The following is a 24,227-nucleotide window of genomic DNA, read 5'->3' on the forward strand; positions in this document are numbered from 1 at the left end:
CTGCAAAATACAGTGTCAGAACTGTAAATACACCCATAGATATGATTCAAATACACCCAATCATGTCTAATACGATACACCCTAACCGCAACAACTCAACTACAGAATGACTTTTAAAGCCATAAACTGTAAATACACAGCATGCAGATATAATACAGTTCTAAAAACACACCTAATCATGTCTGTTATAATACAGCTGAACAACAACAAGTAAATTAAAATAACAAAAAACCAGTAAAGTGTAGATACACCCACACTTCTAGCTAAAATACACCCAAACAAGAATTGATCTACACCCGAGCGTCTGCTACAAATTTCAGGTAATTAATCACAACTAATACATTGAATCGACAAATTCAGGTAAACGTGTTACTTTCACAGTAATGTTCAGCAATTTTTCAACTACACAATGCTATACAAATTACTGAAAGAAATTTCATACTAATCCTATGTAAATCAAACCTCAGGGACTTCGTTAGATTCTGACTCATAATCCACTTCGCCTGCATTCATATAACAATCTGAGGTTGAATGATCCATTATCTTCAAAAGGAGATCAAACTTTGATTTCGAAAAACAACAAATCAAAAATAGAAAACGAATATCGAGTTGCAGAGAGAGACAAAGGTAACCTAAACGAAGAAGATGCTAGTGAGAAAAGGAGAAGAAAAGAACAATGGAGAAGAAGGAGGGTAAACGCGGGAGAAGAAGAAGAACGAAATCTCAAAATAACGAAAACGAAAAGGGAAAGAAATATTTTAAATCTGGTAGTTAGATATACGCGCGATGTTATATAGCGCGTGTAATCAACGTACCTGAAGCAGCGCGTGTTTTGATCTTATTGTTTAATGAACTTGTATGGCATACAAGCCATTAGGGCTTGTATGCAGAGCTTTTCCGTTTTTTATTTAACAGATTAAAGACTAATTTGTTGCGGATCAAAGCTCCGTTTAAGAGTCGCTGACTAATAAATTATTGCATATACAAAATAAGATTCGAATCCCAACACTTGCTTAAGCAGATTAAACTAACCATTAAATCAATCTAAATTGGTCCCAATAAATTTATGAGTATAATATTGATGCACTAACAGTACAAAATATTTTATACAATCGTACAATTATATTCGTATTTTTATGACAATTCACACGATCAATATAAAATATAATTATTTTTATTGATGTGACATTATGTAATTAAATACAAGTATAAAATTTATTTACAGATTTACCCTATATAAGTGCATCTTAAATTCTAAATTCATTTAGGCACTGCCATGTCTAGTATTAGCACTTCAGGAATAATTAATTGAATTTAGTAGATTAATTTATTAATAATAAAAGTGGTGACTCGTTAACATTTTCTTATAATGAATGCCTTTTTTAAAATTTTCACGTTACTAATTTTTAATGAAAACCTAGCATCACATTTTAGTATATTATTTGAGAGATGGTATATAGATTCTAAATTTTTTTCATATGTATTAATGACTTATTATAGACACTTGTTAAAAGATTTCTTTTAATTTTTGAAAATTAATAAATAGAAATAAGATGTGGACAAATCTACTTAAAATGTACTAAACTACTAACCTATCCCCACAATGTGAAAAAAAGAATGCAACCTAAAACGTAGTTTGAGGCAAACTATATGGTTAGTTAGGTTGGAACAAAAGATCATAATGAAACAATGTGCTTGCCCATGGTTTTATTTCTTTGATTCCAAAATTACAATGGGTTTGATAGGAAATGATGCATGAAAATTAGGTTGTGGGGCATAATCTCAAATCCACGTTTCACTTTTTGGTTGCTGAAATTAAAAGATGAAGAAAAGAAAAAGGCAAATTTTATGGTGCCTATAATTTTGGTGTCAAAATTATCAAATTTATCTTTTATGATAAATTTTAAATATTAAAAAATTATTTATTTTTATATTTTTTAATTTAAATATTAATTTTTATTTTTTTTAGTAAGTTAAGCAAATATAAATAGGCACCGTAGAATGCACCAAAGAAAAATGTGTTTGTTTTCTTTGGTAGGTAGGTGAAGGATAGCAAGCTATTTATTGTGAGCATGTATCTTTTTAAAGAAAAAAGGTAGTTGGGAAAATTTTGTTACTAACAAAGTATACGAGTGAGTGTGTGAGTGTCTATTATGATGTGTATATACTAACCTATTTTGAGGGATTGCGAGTTTAATTAGAGTACTATAAAGTCTTTAATTTCTTCCTAAACGGAAGTCGCATTTATGGTATACGACTTTGTCCTACTTTATACAAATTTTAATAATCATTGTCCTTTTGCTTACTTGTTGGTTGATTATTGTTCTCTTTAAACAAAGTAATGATTTTTGACTTTTTGTTCTAATGTAGTTATTTTAAACTAGAAAATGATGGGAACTAAGGTTGTAAGATGTACTTTTTTTTTTTTTCTTAGAATTTAATTGATATATCGTCAGTGTAAAACAATTTTATACGTGTATTCAATTACGTAAAATCATATCATTAAAGATAACTACAATTTTTATTGATGGCGTGAATAGTCATCCAAAAGAACGAATGTAATTACACAACTGTGTAAAATATTTTATATTACCAGTGCATCAAAATTAAACTTTAATGTTTTTTAAGTAAAAATATAATATTAATCTAAGAAAAGGAGATATTCCCATAAAATATTTTCACATGAAAACAACATTGTGAATTGTTAGATGATTCAGTTAAATGAGAATGGATTCTTTCAAAATTTTTTTAATTGAGGGGATAAAGTGTAATTTTTAACCTTTCAATATTTTTTCTTAGTTTTACTTATAAAATGTATAGTGAGAAATCACACTTTACCTCCTCAAGTAAGAAAAAAATTAAGAGAATCTCATCTTCAGTCAAACATATCAAACTATCTAACGATTTACCATTAAATTCTAGAAAAAAAAAGGGATAAGTTTAAAATTTGAAAACATGAATAGAGATATTTTTAAACTCAAATTATTATTTGAAACAAAATGAAGACAATATTAAGAAACACCTGGTAAATTTTTTTTAAAAAAAAAAAATCATTTTATATGATACATAATGTCATTAACTATATGCTCAAATACTTATGTATAATTTAATTAGAGCACAATGGTTGGAATTGATATGTCAATTATTTTCAATAAACACTACTAATTCCATTTTCTGTTTGAGAAGTAAGTTGTTAAATTTTTATTTTGTACAAAATGATAAAAATTAAAAATCTGGATCAGAATACATTGTCACAAAGCATATGCTTTATGATAGGTGCATTTACCATTTAAGATATTATTTGACAATTTTTTTTTCCAATGATAACATTTTGGTTAGGCAGTTTATGAAATTCTATGACAAATTATAAGATACCAAAAAAAAAAAAAAAACAAATTTTCCATAAAATGTATAATTAACAGAAGAAAAATATTATTCATACATTAAATACTTCTAAACCGGCATGAAAACTCGATTATTACTAATTAATTACGTATTTAAATTATTTTTTGACTAATTAACAAAAAAAATCTGTATACAGTTGTTAAAAAAATACTAGTATAAAAATAATATTTTTCTTTCGATATTAGTATAAAAATAATATTTATTATAAAAAATTTACAGGTAGCGGTAGCAAGATTGTTAATCCAATGCCATCGAGCTATAGCTCAAATGATATTGTCTCTTCATCTCACCTAAGAGGTTGCGGGTTCGAGTCTCTATCTTAGTAAAAAAAAAATTTGTTAACCCAATAATTTTGTATCATAATTGAACCCTTATTATCATGAATAAAATACAATTCACAAAGTACACTTGGCAACCTTTTTCCCTATGCATTTTTGCAATTTTCAAGATATATATATATTTTTTACCAAAGATATGAAGACTCGAACCCGCAACCTCTTAGATGAGTACGGAGAGATTATGCCATTTGAACTATTACTCATTGGCAGATATAAATATATAATTGCATTTGGTACAATGTTGACTTTTTATACACCTATAAGCTGTGTACCACAGGACAATGCATTAAATCTTAATTTTACGCAATTAACTTACATGACATCTCAATTTCAATTTACTAATATAACACATGATTGAATAAAAGTGTAAATTGTTTTACACCATCAATATTAATAAGCAAAATTAAATTCCTAATTCTAACTAGACATGCAAGCATGACTTTCTCATCTCTGATCACATTTGCATTTGAATATATGAATAAAACTTTTGGCTATGATTTATTTAACACAACTTTACACTAATTGTACTTCTCAAAATCAATCACCCTGCAAATGGAACCTAATAGAAAATTGAACCCACACAGAACAATAACCATCTCAAAAAGTGATTAAAAAAAGACAAAAGGACTGTTATTTCTGGATGCAGATGAAGTTATGCTGACCTCTTCAACACGTGGACGTGGACGCGGACGTAGTGATGAACTATCCTGTTCAAAATCGATGGCTGCTTCAACAATCTGGAAATCAATCGCAACCACTCATTTCATGAAAACCTTTGCAGTTTTGCAGTAAGTTATGCTTAAATGAGAGTAGATCATCATAGTTTGACTCCATGGCTATCAAGGTGACCGCTGAGCCGTAGCAACTTCACAGTTCCATCCCCACCACACGAGAGGAAACCTTGCGAAACAACTTGTATATCCGTAACAGCAGCCTGTGATTTTTCAAGCTATCAGTTTAATGCATGAACTTTTAGGTCTCCAATGAATTACTAGTTCCCTAAAACTAACATATTGTTACAAAGCTAATTAACTAACGATTATTCTTGTTAAGAAAAAGACCCAAGAGTTAAAATGAGGATGTTAGAATGCTCTTAACACTTGTTTTAAAACGATATAAATATAATAATGAAGGGAACCCTTGGAGCAACGGTTGAATTGTCTCCGTGTGATCTCAAAGTCACAGGTTCAAGCTGTGGAAACATCTACTGATGTAATTATCAGGTTAGGTTGCGTATATAAGGCTTTGTTGTTGTTGTTATGAAAGTCATTGGTACAAAGTTACAAACACCAAATGAATTTTTCTTATAGGGTAAAACTCCAATCTCATCCCCGAAAAACACACTCAAAACAGTATCTTTCATCCCCACGCCAAAACAAACTTGTCCAGTAAGAAAATGGCAAGGGACAAGACTATAGTTTTATTCATATTTTTAACATGTAAATGTAAACAAATTACCCGAACAACACCACCAAATCCACGGGAACTCGGCTGCACGAAGGTGTGCTTATCATGTATCCTGGACCAATGATGTACTAACTTTGTGTTCTGAGCATCCCAGAGTTTGACATCTCCATCTGTGCCTCCAGTTAGAAACAAACTTGTATTCGGGATGGTAACGACTTTTGTAACAGTCCCTATGATCATAAAATTTAATAAGAAACAGCCCTATAAAGAATAAACCAAGCTGAGAGTTAATAATAAACTTTATCTTTACCTGAGTGAGCCTTTGGAATATACCAAAGCATACCATCTGTTTTCTGGTCCTTATCATGAGTCGAAGACGCAGTAGGGCTATGCCCCATAGTATCAATACGCCTGTGCCTTTTCGTCTTTCCAGTCGCTATATAGCGGAAGTCGTGGAGACCAACATCACCACCTTTACCACCAGTCACGATAATTGGGGAAACAGAACCGCCGCCTACATGGCTATCGAAAACAGAAAGGGAGTGCGCACCACCTTCACAATACAAAAGATTAGGTTAGTAACATGAAAATATGAGGAACAAACCATCGTTTTTAAGGAAAAACATCATATAAACCTTAGAATTATTCACCCTTTACAAAATTTATGTATGAACATTCATTAGTACATATATTTAGGGTAAGACCTTCATGACATAGAATCGAAGCACGGGAAGTTGTTGGTGGAGCTAAAGTGTCCCATATAACCACATTAACAGCATTAGAGCTATACCCAGCTACAGCTATAATTGATCCACTTGAAGACAAGTAGGCGACATCCCTGAAATCAAATATAGAATAGTTTTTGCAATTATGAAGAGTAATCGAGAAACAGGCGATGAGCGAAAAATTCAAACTTGTTGAATTCCACCATACACATTAATCAAAACCTAAACTCACTATGTAATTGGCTTGATAGATATTCTAAATCAACAGTAAAAGCACAACCAAAGTCAACAGTAACTAAATATGTAACTGAAAAACAAACTACATACGACGCATGACCGCTAAAGCAGAGTGATGATTCTGTTGGATGAACATTGCTCCTTCCTCCTACCTCCAATTGCCACGTACAGACAGTTCCATCTAATGCAGCACTAGCGAACCGATGTCCGAAGTGATCAAACTTCAAAGCTGATATTGATGCAAGGGCATAAGGTGGAGGTACATTGGCGGCGGGTAGCACTCCATATGTAGCCATAGCTTTGTTCTTATTGAACTGTATACATAATAATGCTCCTCATTAGATATAAACTTGAAATATTGACTGAAACAGACAATTAACTTTATATTTTTATGATAGAATTATTTAGATTACAAAAGAAGTCGAAAGTCCGAGAAAATGAAGAGTCCCATACAGTATATAACACCTGGAAGGGGGAATTATACATAGAGGAAAGATGACAAAGACGAGGAAAAATTAAGCTAAGAGAAGTATCTCCTACCCAATTATCTTCCCAAAATTTAAAACAAGAACATCACCTACCTTCAAAGAAAGCATCGGTTTAAAAGCATTAAAAAAAGGACTTTCCAGAGGCTCGAATGAGTAGCATGTGCAAAACATACAATTAATTAATACTTAGAAGAATCTAAATAGAATGACAAGAAGTTCAAATCTTATCTTCAGTTTTCAAATAAAATAATTAAGAGAGGGGGACCTATTTTTGAAAGAATCTAGTGGGCTAGTCCTACAAACTGTTGCCTCACATTACAGCTTCCTTCCAAGTGGCAAAGAATTGCGTGAATATATGTACATGATGCTAGAATTGTAACATGCCATTAAGATACCATATGATAAGAAGAGAGAAAGCCATCACTACACTTGATTCTATACAAATACAAGTGCATTCAGATATATCTATCATGTATGTATAACAATTAACAAGATAATAATTTCTTACCTCCCACAAATAAATGTGTGTATTGCTTGAGCCAACCAAGAAGAAAGGTCTCATCGGATGACTAGACAAAGCCTTCGTAGTTACGTTCTCCATAGTCGCAGGTGGATCAACAACATCTTCAAAATCTTGTTGAATTCCCCAACCTAATCCATAGGCACCAATACCAGCAAAACCTTTAACTCCTAATGCTCCACCACCAGTAAAGTCTTTGCTAGGCCAAACTGAAGAACCTACGCCAACAGTTGCTCCACCGAGCCCAAGGTGTGCGCCTTTGTTGTTGCCAAGACCAACACCAGGCGAAACACATGTAGGAGCAGGAGTAGATTCCGAACCTGCCCACCCATCTTGTGGCCAATCAGCCTTGGCCCACAAGAAGTCTGATGACTTATCACTTGAAGGCATCCCATCTTCCATACGGAAGAATACTATACCCTGAGTTAGATGAAAAGAAATAAACCAATTTATAATCTTCCAGACATCTTCGACTATTGGATTAAAATATTCCTAGAATGTCAATCTGAATGTAGTGAAATTCATAACAAAGCCGTCAAAGAAGATAACCAAGCACATTTGTTAATTTGAAACTACCAAGCATCCATAGCTTCAGAATAACAAAAAATGAACAGTACAAACCTTCCGGTTGCTAGCAACTGCAGCTTCCTGTTGATCAGTAGAGTTTATACACAATGCCTGTTCAAATGTAGAATCGGTGTCGTTATTATACACATATGGGTTGCCATGGGTTTTTTTTTGTTGGGAGGGGGGGGGGGGGGTGGAAGATTAAAGAGAAGGGAAAATCACCTCCAAAAGTTCCCCATTTCTTTTGTACATTTCTCTGGGATTATGGAAAATTGAAATGTTCCTACTAGATATATCTTTCTGGTTGGAACTTGTCGAAGCATTGCCACTTTGGAACATTCCTTTAACAGGAGATTGAACTTCAGGAGTTTGTAATGGAATGCCAAGTTTAGATTCTTTATCACGCATGTCATCAGTTTTATGTTGCCCTGTCAGAAGTATATGCATGTCGTTCCATCCTTTAGTAGGCACATGATCCAAATAATTTGACCAATTGAGTTTTTCCTGAGCAAAGCATTCCGATATTAATTTTTGATCGGCACAGTGGTCCCACAGTAACTGATGAACTGAACATTCATCTTTCCCATTCACCAGTTCCAAGATGTCCAGGTTTTGTTTTTGACTGGATTCTGATTGACGTGGTTGTTTCAGCCATTCAAGAGTCATCACAGTCGAATTATTCTCCAATTTCTGCCACAAATATTCTGCAAGTTGCTTGACATGGTAAGAAGAAATGTGGGTAACTGTTGTTGTCAGTAAATCACATAAGCTAAACGAGAGTAATCGAATCTGTTCAGGCAAGCTGATGCTATCGGAATCAACACTTAAGAGCGTGAACTCCCTATGAGCAAAATTTCTGTGGAAAGAACCTGAACTGTTACCATCTTCAAGTTTATCAAGAACCAAATTTAAATTAGATATCATAAATCTAGACATATGTCGCCACAAGCAGATCCCTAGAATCTTCCATCTTTCATCTTCTGGAATTGAATGCTTTGTGTCATCAACTTTTCCATCTTCTGTACATTCAGAGACTTGGAGGTTTTGTACATTTGTTGTGAATGAATTTCGAGTCAACAACTCTGCAAATTTGGGAAAACGGTTCTTCAGATTCACCATATCAGCCTCATAATGATTACAACCATTAGCATTTGCAGTCAAGAATGGTTCCACCATAAATAAAAGTGCTCCTGAGTTTCTTTGAAGCCAAGCTAAGGAAAACTGTAAAAAGTACTCAAATAAATCAAGGATATCTAGATGTTCTTTGACATGATCTATGCTGATGGACCGCAATTCGATCTTGAAAATGGCTCTTAAATACCATAATGAAATCAGAACACCTCCAAAGTGAGACTTCGAAGCATCAGAAAACATAGATCGACTCTCCGTAGATGCAACTTTCTCAATAGAAGTAGAACTTTGTTCAGAATATCCCATGCTGCAGGCAGAAATGAATCTTGAGTAGAAAAAGGAGATTTCTTCTACAGTCTTAAAGAAGGGTTTAACCTGACAGCGATATAAACTGAAAGCATCAGACACATCACTCTTCTTTTGAGATAGTTCTCCTCGAGCGCATCCATCGGCGATATCATACCCAATGTACAATAATCCATGATGGCATAGAAAGAGTAAAATCTGCAGAACAAATGGAAATTTAAATAAGAGTTATGTCTAGGAAGTATACTGCTGAATATGAATATGTGAAAAAAAATGGAAAAAGATAGAATCGCCATTTAAGTAGCTGAACAGTATACCTTACTGATAAGAGACCTAGGAGGCAACAAAAACCTCCGTTCATATAGAGAAATCCCTGTGCATAACTTTTGCTTAAAACTTTCAACTGATTTCTCATATTGTATCATACATTCATCATCATAAGAAGCTTCCCCAACAGGTTCAGTGAAAGTCTCAAGCCAACTTGGATGCTCTCTTATCAATTTCAGTAAGTAGCGTAGTGCCAAATTCAATTTCTTATGGAACTCCAGATGAACAGACACATCGGAGGACAACCAGTTAGAAGATTTTCTTGGCAAAGGCTTTAATGGACTGGAAAGCACATTATGGCTGACATTCAAATCGCTCCCTTGATCTGCTGTCCCATGCATGCTCATTGAAGATGAGAAACATTCCAATGCCTCAACCTTGAAATGGAAAGACGAGAATATAACCGGGTTCGATAAAGAGAGCTTGCAACACATTCAACAAATCATTGAAGTAATAACATATAAACTTGGACTATATGCTTGTACTTCCAAGCATATCCACTTTGTTTAGTACGACTAGAAGAGTCAAATAATTGAATAATATGTAAAATAAACTTACAACATTGCCACATCGTTTTAGGGAAGTAACTGTCATCAAAGTAGCCCATCTTAAAAGAATTGCTGAATTTTGCTCCCCGACAGCATTCCTGAGGCTATTCTTTGTTGCTAACATATGGCAAAAAGTACCAACACTTGGATCCAGAAAAGGACCACAATTGGACATGACAGTGGACTCCTGAGCCACCAGAGTTATTGAAAACTCTAGCATTCTATGAAAAGATTGATAATAATTACCCATTTCCCACTGCGAATGAAGGAAAGCAGATTATAGTTAGAATCATATACAGAGAGAAGCCATTAGAGGAAAAGCATAACAATCTTTATGGACAAATGAATGCAAGTATTTGGGCACCTCCAGAAGGCTTGCAAGCCAGTAGTCTCCCTTTTCAATTGCAGAAGGAAGTATATACTTTGTTATTAAGTGACGCTCCAATGGTCCACCATGGCCCTCAACAAGGCGACAAATAACTAGTGCAAGTTGTTCATCCCCAAGGTTCTTAGCACAAATATTTACAGCAGAAGAATGATCACCTCCGAGCAAAAAAAACGAGATAGCTAATTCCACCTGATGCTTTCCCAACAACACATATGCATTTTTCAAAGCAGCAGCTTTATTTTTCTCATCCTGTAAATCGACTGATTATGATTACTCAAATAACAAATGCCATAAGCATGCTAAGACAATGTATGTAAGGAGTAATTCTGACACATCAATACACTCCATATTAAAAACAACTCAAATTGTTGTGTGTACATAACTCGACCAGTCTGATCCGTAGTTGATTTTTCACATTAATAAACTACTAAAATTTTTCATTCGGGCTATAATTTTTTGTACAAAACAGAATACCTGAAAATTACGCGAAAGAAAGGCCACTAAAGGCTTGTCTTTCTCATCCTTACTGAGTTTGAAAAGGCCAGCCAAAACTTGAATTCGGTTTAGTGCAATATATAGCAGTGCACAATCCCTAGGATTCTTGTTTTTCAAATATTGAGCTCTTGCCAATTTCTCCATCTAAAAATTAAGAATAAATAAAGCATCAAACCTACTTGAATTGGAAAAATAATCATGAACAATCAGATATTCTGATTTCTGAAAGGCAACAATCAACAGATGACAAGGACATAAAGGAAGAATTAAACAACGATCATTGAAATGAAAGCTCTCCATCCGCATACTGGTTTTACAAAGATGAGTAAATATATTTATTTTCTAGGAGTGAACACAATCCAAATTGACTTTGTAAAATCGTCTATCAGAAAAAAATAATAAATAAAGATTATGAAATCAAATTAAATGGTTAGAAAAATAATACTTTTTTAAATTAAATGACCAAGTTTAATTTATTACACTGCACAGCTGCAAAATAGCAAATTTCCATTCAAATAATGGAATAAATAAATAAAAGGATTTTATAAATTTCAAAGCCAAATAATAATAATAAATGCATTAAATTAAATAACAGTCTCCAAAATTAATGCATCAAATAAGTAGGAATCGTGTAAAAAATCAAAGAGAAAAGAGCAACTAAACATTTTGAAATATAACATAATGCTATAGCTATACTTTGAAGAGAAACTAAGATATATTTTCGTTCCACCTTTTTTTCTTTTTCTTTTCTTTTTTCATGAGCATAAAACCCTAAAATACCAGTGTGGAATTTAATTTTCTTTTTCCTATGAGATGCAGTCATAGCATTTCGAATGCTAAACACTGAAGATCACAGTATTCAAGATTTCTTTCATGTTAGTTTCACATATAGCACACAGAGAAGAGTGCAAAATAGGGAAAGAAACCACATTACCCTTGCACGTAATTGAGGTACACTAGCATACCAAAAGCCCACACCCAAAGCACGGATTTCTTGCCATGATGGTTCACTGGGTATGACAGAACCAAATAAATTTTCTAGGGAATCAGAGTGGTAAGCCCACACAAACAACCTTGAATTAACATTCAATTCTTCGAAAGACGCAGCTCTAGCAAACTTTCGGTGAAAAAACAGTTGCTGAAACCTCAACGCAACCCAGAACCTATAAATAGAGTAATAGAGTAATTGAGAAACTGCACAACTATCACCTACGTCAGATACTTTGCCATTGAAAATTCAACACAATAAAACTGGGGTGTTTGAAGTTCAAACACAATACAAAAGAACCAAGCTATAAATGTCTTGGATAGTAATAAAACTGGGGTGTTTGTATATCACCGAGTTCTATGGCAGAGATCCAGAGGCAGAAATGTTCAATTCAAGACATTATATTTAATCTTGTACTTTGTTCTGCACTACAAAATGTTCCATCATGGATTGTATTAATACAAAACTTACAATTTTCGGTTTTATCCTGGTAATTTTTGGTATTTCTTTTTTGTATACATTGATTTTGTGCAAGAAATGCTTCACGGGTATTTCAATAGTCAATATTCTACTTATCATCTTTCAAAATGAGAGCAAAACAGGACAAAAAAAAACAAAAGATGTAATCGAAAGGATCTGATAATAATCTGAAGATTACCTCCTGCCAGGTTCATCAAGACTTTGGTATGCAGAAGACAAGTGTGGACTACAAACTTCGCCAAGCAAATCAATGATTGCAAGAATCTCTGACTTCTCTACATTGGTCAAATGCAATAACTCGGGCGAATTCTCAATGGATTCAACAAAGCCATTAAGCTCAGACTTTGTTGAGGTAGAAATGCTACTTTCCATGTGAGAAGTTGACGTGATTGACGCAATATCTCCACTCCATTGGAATCTCCTGTCTTGGGAACCTTCTGACAGGCTTCCTTCTAGATAGTATGACAAACTCATCTCTGGAAGACCCTTATTTTTGGAGACGAACCTTATTTTAGGATCATTATTAGAAGTCAAATATTCAACAAAATGTTTCACAGCTACATAAGCACGTTTCCAATTTCCTGAAAAACATTACAAATAATATAACAAAAGCATAATAGGTTCAAATTCTAAATTACATGTTTACTTAAGTAATTTAGCCGAGTCATCTTTAAAGAAAAGTAGAAAACAACTTACTCAATCATTACCTGAACTTATATTAGTGAGGAGAATATCGGGGTGATATGTAGGCAAAGGCCTACTAATTGTCTCAGCTACTTCTAAGATGCTCCATAAGCCAATGTTCGTGCAAATTTCAGACTTCAATTGCTTCTTGGCCAGACATAAGCTACTTGATCGGTTATCATCCCTCATATTAATATTGGAGGACTGCATGGAGTCACAATCGGTAAGAACTGTAGGTCCGTCTTCATATATTTCACCCTTGCAATTAGCGGCATTTGGCTTGGAATCACGGAAATGAAAATTACTCCCTTGTTTTCTATCCTCGTGAAACAACCAGTGACCAAATATACTAAAGTAATTTTCATGAACTACCACTGCTGTAGCTCTGGGACCCCACAAGAAATCACGAATTGGAAGGGAAGTCTGAGCAAATGCAATATTAATCCATATATTAATCTTCGGAAACTTTACAGAGTTTGACAAAGTCATACCATCAAAACGCCTCTGCGCAAAAACTTGTAATTCATTTTCCAAGCAAACTCCAAGCAGCAACTGACCAGTACCTAAAGTTAACCAATTTAGACTACAAATATTACTTTCAAAAGTTAGCCTGTCTTCCAAAATAAAAGTCCCTTCACTGATCAGGTTTACAGCATCCCATATATGAATGGTATTGACGCCATTTGAATCTCTTCTGTTGCAGCAAGTAGCTATCTTCTGACCACAATCAGTGAAACATATATGATTGACCGGACCATCATGTGCAGTAAACATACCCACAAGCTCCCATGGCAAGTGCAGAGCTGATCGGTTGCCACAGTTACTTCTCCAAAGTTTCAAGCTACCATTGGAACAACCCGTGGCCATAATAGATGCAGGATAACCACTACATAGATCATCTGCAAAGCCTAACTCCTGCTGTCTGTGGCTTAGAGTGACTGCATCAACCACAGCAAAGCTGGTAACTAGATCATCAGGCGTTGGATACTCAGAAGAACAAGGATTTACAGCAATGAAATATCTTTTATTAGCAAATGTACTTTCAAATGCCCAAATATCACCATTATCGGGGATTTTAGCATCAATACCACATGCACAACAGCTTGTTGACATATCGAATGAGTGTAAGTTAACTTCCCATGATAAGGCCTGGAATCTCCCTATCCAAATTGCCAATAGCATAATTTTATTATTATGAAACGTTTTATTACAAGTCGAGTTCAAAGGAATTGCAAATATATCAGATGGGCCATGCTTAAAAGGACCATGACCATTAAAAGGAATAGTGCATAAGTAGTGGCATTCTACATTTTCTTCTTCAGTTCGACAAATATTGACTATGAAGCAATCAACCCCCCTGGCATGTCCCATAAATAAAACCAGGTTGTCATTAAGTACTGAAGGTGCCCACCTCAAACTTGTATACTTCGAGCATGAGCCTTGAGTTACAAGCTTCCCACAAAGTTCCCAAGAAGGAACCAAAGTTGGACATTTCAAAATGCAGTTTGAAATGTTAGAAAGTGACCAAAAAAGAATCAGCCCATTCTTATCAAGAGAAGCAGCAAATTGAACTTCGCATATATGAGGATGAATTGAAACCTTTAAAATTTTCTCACTGTGACCATCTAAGTTTAAAACTCCACCACTCAAATTGGAGATGTAATCCGTTTTGGCTTTATCAAGGGAGGTCTCAACAGTATCGTCTATTGCTTGAATACGCAAATATGACCAAACTAAAGAATTGCAATGTAATAACTGGAGTGGAGAGCAGACTATAGGTGGACCAGACAAGCAGTTCCTCAATATACTGACTTTATGCAGAAGTAATGCATTTTTAAAATCAGATGAATCAAACTTATGAGTGCTTCCTATGTCATTGGCCTGGAATTCATGTTTCCTCCATAATGTAATTCGAGGAAATCTAAGTGGCGAAATGTCATCAAGACAGTGGACAGCCCAAAAGCTTAGCAACATTCCAGGACCAAAACCTATTAGCCATTCACAATTTCTAACATCGTCCTTGAATCTTTCTTTGGAGAAATCTTGCTTCACTCCTTCACCGATTTTAAATATTCCCTCCATTTCTCTTCCCCATGATACAAATATATTTGAACCTAGGGTTCCATTCAAGGCTTGATTAATCTCAATTACACCAACAACACAAAAAGAGCGTTCCGTGATCTTTAGATCATTGGTATCCTTCGCATTCCTTCTAGCCTTCCCATGATCAATCTCGCTCCATAGCCTTGCAGTTCCATCTAAGCAGCAGGTCAATAATACATGCCTAACTGAATGCCCCTCATATCCGTTTGATAGCCTTCTTCTTGGCGGTCTCCACTGAATCATTACGACAGGTAGAGGATGCCGTAGATTGGCTGTTGAATATTCAGATTGTCCATTGTTTTGAATTACCAAGACACATTTGCTTGCCTGATTTGCTAATGACCCCTCAACTTGTCCTTTACCATGATGTGCCGTGGTTGCCGAAGGGCCCTCAATAGACCAGGTTGTGCAAACAAGAGTTTGAGGTTGATCCACTTTGAACTTCCAAGCTATTTCCCAACGCTTATTACTCTCTTTCCAGAAAACCACCTCGCTTCCGCCGGAAACTATTCCATCCCCTGATTCTGTCCATTTGATGGCCTCCACCTTCGTTTGTTGTACAAGCACTGCATTCTGGCTCCAACAAAAAGAACCTGAATATGAGTGACAACATTGTGTTTTCAATATGAAGAGCTAATCAAAGAAATACTCATCCTATTTTGCAAAGCTACTATATATTAGATAGTAGCACCTATGGAATCTCCCTATCCAAATACAACCTTAATAGAAGTCTCAAACTTTCAGCTACCTCATAGCAGAACCATTCAGAAATCAGCATTCAGCAATGCTAACCCTATTTCGCAAAGCTATATATATTAGAAGTAAAAATTCACCCATTCAGCATTCAGCAATCAAACTCAGTAAACGCAAGGCTCATTCAAACATTGAAGTTCTAATTAATGGTCCAGCATTTGAAAAGACAAAAAGTTTGGAACTTTGAGTTACCTTTTGAGGTAGCAGATCGATGGTGAAAGACCCAGATGCAATTTTGAGCTGAAGCAGCGAGTTCACCGGAGGAAGGGGTCCGGGGGCACCATGAGACGGCGGAGACAAAGGAAGAAGGGTCGCCGGAGAGCTCGAAGAGTTGGCGGAAAATGGAACCGATGCGAGTCTGTTTGTGAGAGAGAGGAGAAGGGAAGTGAGTGATGGAAAGGAGAGAGGAAGCAGCGTAAGCGATCCATGAGTATCCGGCGAAATCGGGGAGGAAATCGATGGCGGAAGTAGGGGAAGGTGACGGTGGAACGACGTCGGATCGGTGGAGTTGGAGTGGCAAGTGATCGATGGGGTTAATAGAAGAAGAATTTCTTTGATTCATGGTTTTGTTCAGAGGAATGGATTCAAGAATTTAGGCATTGAAAATTGAAAGCAGCTCATGCTTCAGCTCAAGAATCTAAAGTTTTTAACCATCACTCACCGGGTTGCAATTTCAGAATCTAATGTAGTTATTTTATTTTGATTAAAAAATAATTAAACTAACAAATAAATCTCTTAAAATTTATCTTTAAAAAAAATATTAATAAAATGTTTTAAGATAATAAATATGGATAAGGTAGTTTAAATTAAAATTTTTTATTCTAATCATAAGCACTAATTTTAAAATAATGTATTTATATTTATTATTTTCAAAAATTTTATTAATTTTTTTTAAGGATTAATATATTAAAAATATAAATTATTAGAATTTTTTTTTTCAAAAGTTAAGAATGAGATTTAAATCCAAACTTTCTAAGTGAAAAAAAATATATCATATAAGTTATAACTCGTTGTTGTTGGCTAAATTATCAAAATTTATTTATTACTTTACTAAAAAACATTATAATTAGACCCTATAATTTGATGAATCATTGTTATTTCTCAATTTAATCTTATATGTAGTTCTCATTGTAGTTGTCTCCGACTCTCGGTGGTACTGGTAATTAATAAGTCCACACTAGAAAGGAAAAAAGAAAGAAGGAAAGACTATTAGATAAATTCATGTAATAATTATATTTTTTAATTAATATTATTGCATATACTAAAAATTAGTTATCAATTAACTATTACATATAATACATGTTTAGTATCTTATAACTTTTTTATTATATTATTATAAATAAATTTAATTATTTTTTATTATATATTTAATTATTTCAATTTTAACTGACTTTATTATTTTAGTAATTAAATATTTATTTAAAGATATTATGTAAATCAACATATATAAATATCCATAAATATTTAATGACTAATTTTATAACTAAATTTAGTATACATAGAATATTTTTCTATATTATTTACTAAAAAAATACAATATATATTTTATATTTTATCATATATTTTATAAAATAAATAATTTAGTAACTGATTATTTATATATACAAGACAAAACATGATTATATTTTCTAACATCATATTTGATTTTCCCCCATTGTTGATGGATTGGAAATAACAAATACCCTGATGGACTAATTTGCCTACATAAGTTGCCATATAAGATAAATTCCTTTTAGTATTTTGATAGAATTAGTGACACAAAAAATCAGTAAATTTTTATATATCAAGGGTAACAATTGACAATATTAACACATGTAAGACTAGGTAAAGGTTCATTGAACCAAAAACACTAGCAAAATTCTCATGATGCCAAATAAAAGAGAACATGTAAGAGATTTTTTTTTTTTTTTAAATGACAATAAAACTCTCTTTATTTCAAGTTCTCAAACCAAATGCAACCCTTTTCTTCTTCCCTTCATTCTTCATCTTGAAAGACTTGGATTCTATAAGATTTTCAAGTGATTTTGCCTTCTTGTTTCTAACTCTTCCTGCCTCTTTCAAAAGCTCAAACAGTCTTTTCCTTTCATCATCAACATCTGGATTTGCAGTTCCAAGTTTTTCTTCTCTCATCTTAAGTATGTACTCCAATATCTCAATGGCATCCTCAACTCTGTATACACCAAAAAAAAAAAAGAGATCTTCTTATCATATACTTAACATGGAATCATATAATTATGCCTTCTATGCCAAGAAATTCAATATAGCAAAAGATCACAAAAGTCCTATAGTGGTCCCTTTTTGAAAGGCAAAAAACATGCACTCATATCACCAACTAATGGAAATGGAAGCAGTGTCACACTATACATGCCATGAGGAGTGAACTAACAAAATAGTTCTCGAAAGATCATTTCGCTAACGAAACAACTCATGAAAGATTGAAACTTTGTTCGAGATTCCCTATAAGTTTGCTCCATTTAACAATCGAATCCAATCAAAATTTAGGTTAAGCCCAATTGATGATTAGATGAATTTGTTAGGCGAAGCTAAACCTTTATCGTATATTTCGTTAACTAAGTGATCTTATGGGAGCTATGTTGGTGCTTTACTAGGCCAAAGAAATGTCCCTAGGCAATGAATGATAATGATGATCTTCCATGATGCAACATTTTGAGTGACTACTAACTTTAGGGTACTAAAGAAATGAAAGCTTCAATGGCACAAAGAATAGATGATTGTAACACAAAATAGCATAAAGACAGAAACACATTGTGCAAGCTAATAATGAAAGATGTGCTTACCTCCCCATGGCATCATAAGTTGCTGCAAGATTGCTATAAACTCCAAGAGTGTCCAAATGGTATGTTCCACACTCCTGCTCCAATATCTCTCTTGCTTCTTCGAAATGTGTGGCAGCTTCCGCAATTTTATACAGTTGCACACATGCTAGGCCCATCTGGTTCAACACAAATCCGAAGAACGCCGATTTCCTCTCTCCGCTTGCTCTAAGCTTTGCAATGGCACTCGCAAAAGATTTCCATGCATCACTGTATCTCCCAACCATGTAGAAGATTACTCCTATTTGAGATTCTATTCCTGCCACTGTCCTATATTGTCCGGGGATATTCTCCAATAACTTCACTGCCTTCTGGAGGAGCTTCAGTGCCTCCTCCGGCTCGTTTAAAGCTTCATAGATGGCAGAGATTTCATTCAATCCACTCGCAATTTCTCCTGGGGTAGTTCCAGGTACAGGTTTGGAGTATATTCTTAACGCATTTTCACAATAGGATTTTGACTCGCGCAATTTTCCCGTCTTGTAGTAGAGGTCGGCAAGGCGAATGTACACTAATGCTATGGAACTGTGACTTTCACCTTTGGTGGTTTTGAACACTGTTAGCGCTTTTTGGTAGGCGAAAATAGCCTCGTCAAAACGACAGAGCGACAAGTAAATATCGCCAATGCTAACGTCAATCGCTGCAACCTCATTGTCCTGCCCATGGGCAATCATCGACATACTAGCAAGGACAAGATGTTCAAGTGCCGGCTCGTATTCTCCCTTCGCCTCGCATATGAGGGCCATAAGACGCCTATCGGCTGCTTCTGTAAGAGAAGCTGGCGAGCAATGCTCCCTATGAATCTCAAGGGTCTTCTTGCAGAATTTCTCAGCCTCATCAAATTGCATGGCTTGAACATGCGCCTCAGCTAAGTATCTATTAACAAAGGAAAGGAATTATTTAGGGAAACTTTAAGTACCTTATCACATGAGCTTATACTCCTCCTTACCAACTATGTTATAAACAATATTAATAGACAGAGTTATGAAGCTAACCATTTACTTCAATCAACTAGTTCCTAAACTCATGTCATTTTTATATTGCTTCTATCAAGTACAAAACAAAAGAGATTTTTTTTTTTCTATTGAATACTTTCTTATAGAGTCATTATTCAGAATCCATAACCATGGTTCAAATCATCAATAATTGATGCAGTGCATGTGATGCGCCATTATGAGTGCAATGATCAATGGATAATGTATCCATATCCAATGCTCTAATAGGCCAAAACCAACAAAACAATTCATAGGTTTTGTTGTTTTCAGATCCATATGACCCTTGATCAAATTATGCAGAGACAAAAAGTCGACCTATTTTAAACTACATTTTTCTTTAGAGGGTCTAGCATCCGACCAAACCACCTAAGAAAAGATTCTACAATATTTTTTTAGAATTTTTTATAACAGATACTCAACATCATTTCTGCCACCCAACTCAAACAAAATCCACTAACATTGGATATACTAATTAAACTGATCCACTAACTCACTAATCACTAGAATAATAATACATTACTTAATTAACAAACCAACATACATGAGAATTGAGATTATGAGAAGTTCAAAAAGAAAAATAAACAATGTGGGGACACCGAAAACAAAGTGGAAATATTTTGCATACTTAACATAAATATCATATCCTAATCCTTAAACCTTAAATACCTACAAACTAAATTACAGAGTTTAAAACCAAAACAAAATAAAAGAACAATGGTCAATGGATATATCTTATTGTATAAAATTTAATTTTGATGCACCATCGGCATGAAATAGATTTACACGTTTTATGCTCCATCAAAATTAAACTCCATTGTATAAGGCAATGAAATTTTACTATACCTGCAAGTCTCAGCAACTCTCGGGTCAGATCTACCCAAAGCCTCAACTTGGATTTTCAGACCCGATTCATAACACTCAATGGACCTATCCAACTGCCCAATCATTGAATAAGTATCCCCTAACTGCATCAACCCTGAAAACTTCACCATTGCATGACCCGACCCGTTTTCTGCACTATCCGACACCAGAATTGACCGCTCCAGAGTCTCGACCGCTTCCTCTAACCGCCCTAACCCGCTCAATATTGCAGCAACCACGTGGAGACACGTGGCAAGATCCGAACTTGGACCCGACACCCGCTCGAAATCCTCGGAGGCCCGAATCGCGTATTCTAGGGCTTTCTTCGGGTCCTGACCCGAATGAACAGTGTCTCGGGCCATCTTCAGAAGGAACGGGCCCATGTCTGGGTTGTCAAGGGAGGTATCGTTGTCGTCGACGGCGAGTTTATCCGGCGTTCTCATGGTGGTTCGTTTCGCTGTCGGCGGCGGAGAAGGGTTCAGCTCGCTGGAGGGTTCGTTTTCCGGCGGTTCAATGAGGAAATCACGAAACGACTGCGTTTTTGATGGGGTTCTAGCGGCGAATAGTCCTGGCATGGTTAAAGATTGAAAACCAAGAATTCAAAATTGGAACTTGGGGTTTCTGGATTATGGGTTCATGTGAATTGGGGAAAAAATGTTTTTTTTTTTTTTTCTTTCTAAGCTGAATGAGTTGCCCACTATTGAATTTCAGGGTATTGTGTTGCGTGAATTACAGAAAATGAAACTTTTCTTCACTAATTTCAATATTCACAATTCAATTTGTGGGTTTGGGAAAGAAAAATGGAAACTTTATGCTGTTGTTGTAATTCTAATGTGTATGTATGTATATATTGAGGTTAGGTTAGGTTAGGGAATTGGGTGTAGCTATGATTAAAGGAACAAGAAGAGTAAAAAAGAATTGAATCGGAGAATTGTGGTAATGGATTATTAGGAATTATGGTGGTAGTAGTGGTGGAAGGTTGCTTGGAAGAGACGCCTCATGATCATAGCATTTGGGTACTTTAATCTGAGAACAAGCTTGACAAGGAAAAAGGGGAAGAAGATTGAAACAAAATCCATGATAGAATGATTGCTGAACTAGTAGAACAACTAGTGTTTGTTTATGTTTATGTGCCTTTGTTTAAGGTTGTGTTGAGTTACACAGAAGCCTCTATCTGCTGCTTTTTTGCAGTTTCTTACATTCTCTTCTTCTTCTTCTCTCTCTTCCCTTTTTGTATTTGTGGTTAGTGGATTACGTAGAAATATCTAAATTGGGAAACAATTAATGTGTATGATGACATGATCTACGTTTGATTGTGTGTTAAGTTAACGTGATGATACGATGATATGCCAATGATATTCAAATGACATAGTCTCTCCATATTCAATTAAGAAGTTGCGGGTTCGAGTCTCATATCTTTGGTAAAAAAATAAAAAAATTAATGTAATGATATCGATTTTTTTTATATTATATAAATATATAATATAAAATCAGATTTTATTAAATCAATTGAAGGAGAAAATTAAAAAAATTTATTTTTTGGTTAACGGATACACATTAAAACTATTATTAATAATAAATTTTAAAATCTTTTAATAAATATAATATATATATTGAATATTTTAATGCTACTCTTTTAAATAATTTTTCAATTAATCACTTTAATGTATTGAAACTTAGATAATAAATAATAGTCATTACTTGTATGAAAATAATTTCACGCGAATATAATTTTTAGTGAAAATAATAGATGAAAATTTTTAAATAATTTAACATATTTAATTAAATTACGTACGATAATACATATCAATACCATTGCTATTATTTTTGTATAAAAGTACACCTGCCATAATATTTGAAATCACAACATTGTAACTGTTTTTTTTTCTTTAAAAGTATGTTTTGGTCTTAGAGATCAAGGAGTAGCTTAGCTCCTTATAAAATTTCAACTTTGCAACTTTAAGTTGACAAGAAATGTACAAAACTACAAATTTTCGTCAATCTTTTGGAAGATTTGTCTGATTTATAAATTTATAGTAGGTTAGTTAATTTAGACAAATTTCTGTCGAATTGGTCGATTTTAAACAATTTAATTATAATTTTGATTTAAAATTCTAATCGAATCGATCAAATTACTCATTTATCCAATTGTGAAATTTTTTTGGTAACTGAAATAAATTAAATAAAAAAAAACAAAACAAACAAAATAAGGAACTGCCTAAATAGAGGGACAGTCCCATTCAAGACTACTCTTAAACTCCTCCCAAGGTGAAAGAAGCTCCACATGCGAAAGTTGTAACTTCATCGCCATCTTTGCCATAGTATCTGCCACCGTGTTTGCATCTCTCATAATCAAACGAAAGTCAACCCGCCAATTTCAATGCATGATATCTCTTATTTTGAGCACCAGTGGATCAATAAACCCAAAACCATCTTGAGTAACAAGATTAAATGCTTCCACACAATCCGTCTCACAAATAACATCTCGTTGACCCACATCCCAAACTAAGAGATATCCTCTCCAAATAGCAAACAATTCTCCTTGAAGAATACTATTACTCTCAATCATTCCCAAACACCCCCTTTGCCGGCTCCCATTAAAATCTCTAATAACACAAGCAAAACCAACACTATCACCCGAACCAAAATAACTAGCATCACAATTAATCTTAAAAGTACCAATAGATGGGGGATTCCAAAAACCATTTAGAGTAGAGGGAAGGGACATACGTTGTAATTCAAAAATATTCCTAAGCTCCTTTTCTGAAGTTAATGCCAGACAAATCACTTTTTCCGGAGGCCAAGTTTCATGGGGATTAAAGATGTCATTATTCCTTGCTCGCCATATCCACCAAAGTCCCGAAAAGAACTTGAACGGATGCTCTCTGCTATGATACAAGAACCAGTTCTTCAAATCCAAAGGATGACAAGAAATATCCAACCTATGCCAGACAAGCTGAGCTTTTGGACAATTCCGAATACAATGTAAAACCGATTCCTGGCTAGAAAGACATCTTGGACACCTATCCGATGACGACATCCCTCTTCTAAAGCGAAAACTTGCAGTAGGAAGAGCCTCCTTAAGACACAACCAAGCCAAAAACTTATGCTTTTCCGGAACAAGCTGACGCCAAAGCCAAAGCCAATTCTCCCGCTCCTCCCAACCAAACAGCTGCTTACACAACCACAAGTAACCATTGCGTGAGTCATAGACTTTGGCAGCAGACCCACTCCAATACCAACCCACTTCCGGACCTGCTTGTTCATCTGGATTGTAAGAGAGAATATTATCTTTCAGATTTTGAGATAAAGGAGAATAAAGAGTATCCAAATGCCACCTACCAACCGACCAAATATCCTGTATCCGAAGATTCGAATCAGAAATGTGAACATAATCCATCTCATTAGATAACCGTCCTTCTCTCCTCCAGCTAGAAAACCAAAAATTCTGGTTCAAATCTCCAATACACCAAGCAAACCCATCCTTCAACACTTCCCAAGCCTTGCAAAGACACCTCCAAATGGGAGAGTCCTTGTTCTTAGGATAACTAAAACAGTCATATAGAGATGATCGGTATTTGGCATCCAACAATTGGACCCATAGCTTGTTTGGCTGCTGGAAAAAAGTCCAAACTAGCTTCCCAAGAAGA

At 34.7% G+C, this 24,227-nt stretch overlaps 2 protein-coding genes across 3 annotated transcripts; both read right to left on the reverse strand.

The window, feature by feature from the left end:
* Nucleotides 1–4,055: 4,055 nt before the first annotated feature.
* On the reverse strand, nt 4,056–16,586 carry LOC112726519 (uncharacterized). Of its 2 annotated transcripts, none has more exons than XM_025775931.3 (16): nt 16,083–16,586; nt 13,058–15,730; nt 12,529–12,931; nt 11,817–12,045; nt 10,862–11,026; nt 10,364–10,636; nt 10,010–10,255; nt 9,442–9,828; nt 7,910–9,322; nt 7,742–7,798; nt 7,109–7,540; nt 6,203–6,426; nt 5,855–5,988; nt 5,461–5,703; nt 5,202–5,380; nt 4,056–4,677 (listed from the first exon to the last, which is right to left on the reverse strand). In XM_025775931.3, exons 1-16 carry the CDS (start codon nt 16,450–16,452, stop codon nt 4,561–4,563), a joined length of 7,545 nt encoding a protein of 2,514 aa, XP_025631716.1. In that variant the 5' UTR covers nt 16,453–16,586; the 3' UTR covers nt 4,056–4,560. The 2 variants fall into 2 exon arrangements, with proteins under 2 accessions (XP_025631716.1, XP_025631717.1); XM_025775932.3 differs by having other exon boundaries at nt 13,058–15,710; nt 16,083–16,559.
* Nucleotides 16,587–17,643: 1,057 nt separating this feature from the next.
* Nucleotides 17,644–21,892, reverse strand: LOC112726520 (protein KINESIN LIGHT CHAIN-RELATED 1). The gene is made up of 3 exons (XM_025775934.3): nt 20,560–21,892; nt 18,689–19,597; nt 17,644–18,060 (listed from the first exon to the last, which is right to left on the reverse strand). Exons 1-3 carry the CDS (start codon nt 21,150–21,152, stop codon nt 17,826–17,828), a joined length of 1,737 nt encoding a protein of 578 aa, XP_025631719.1. The 5' UTR covers nt 21,153–21,892; the 3' UTR covers nt 17,644–17,825.
* Nucleotides 21,893–24,227: the final 2,335 nt, after the last annotated feature.

The sequence above is a fragment of the Arachis hypogaea genome, chromosome 12 (assembly GCF_003086295.3).
Source record: "Arachis hypogaea cultivar Tifrunner chromosome 12, arahy.Tifrunner.gnm2.J5K5, whole genome shotgun sequence".
Taxonomy (NCBI): domain Eukaryota; kingdom Viridiplantae; phylum Streptophyta; class Magnoliopsida; order Fabales; family Fabaceae; genus Arachis; species Arachis hypogaea.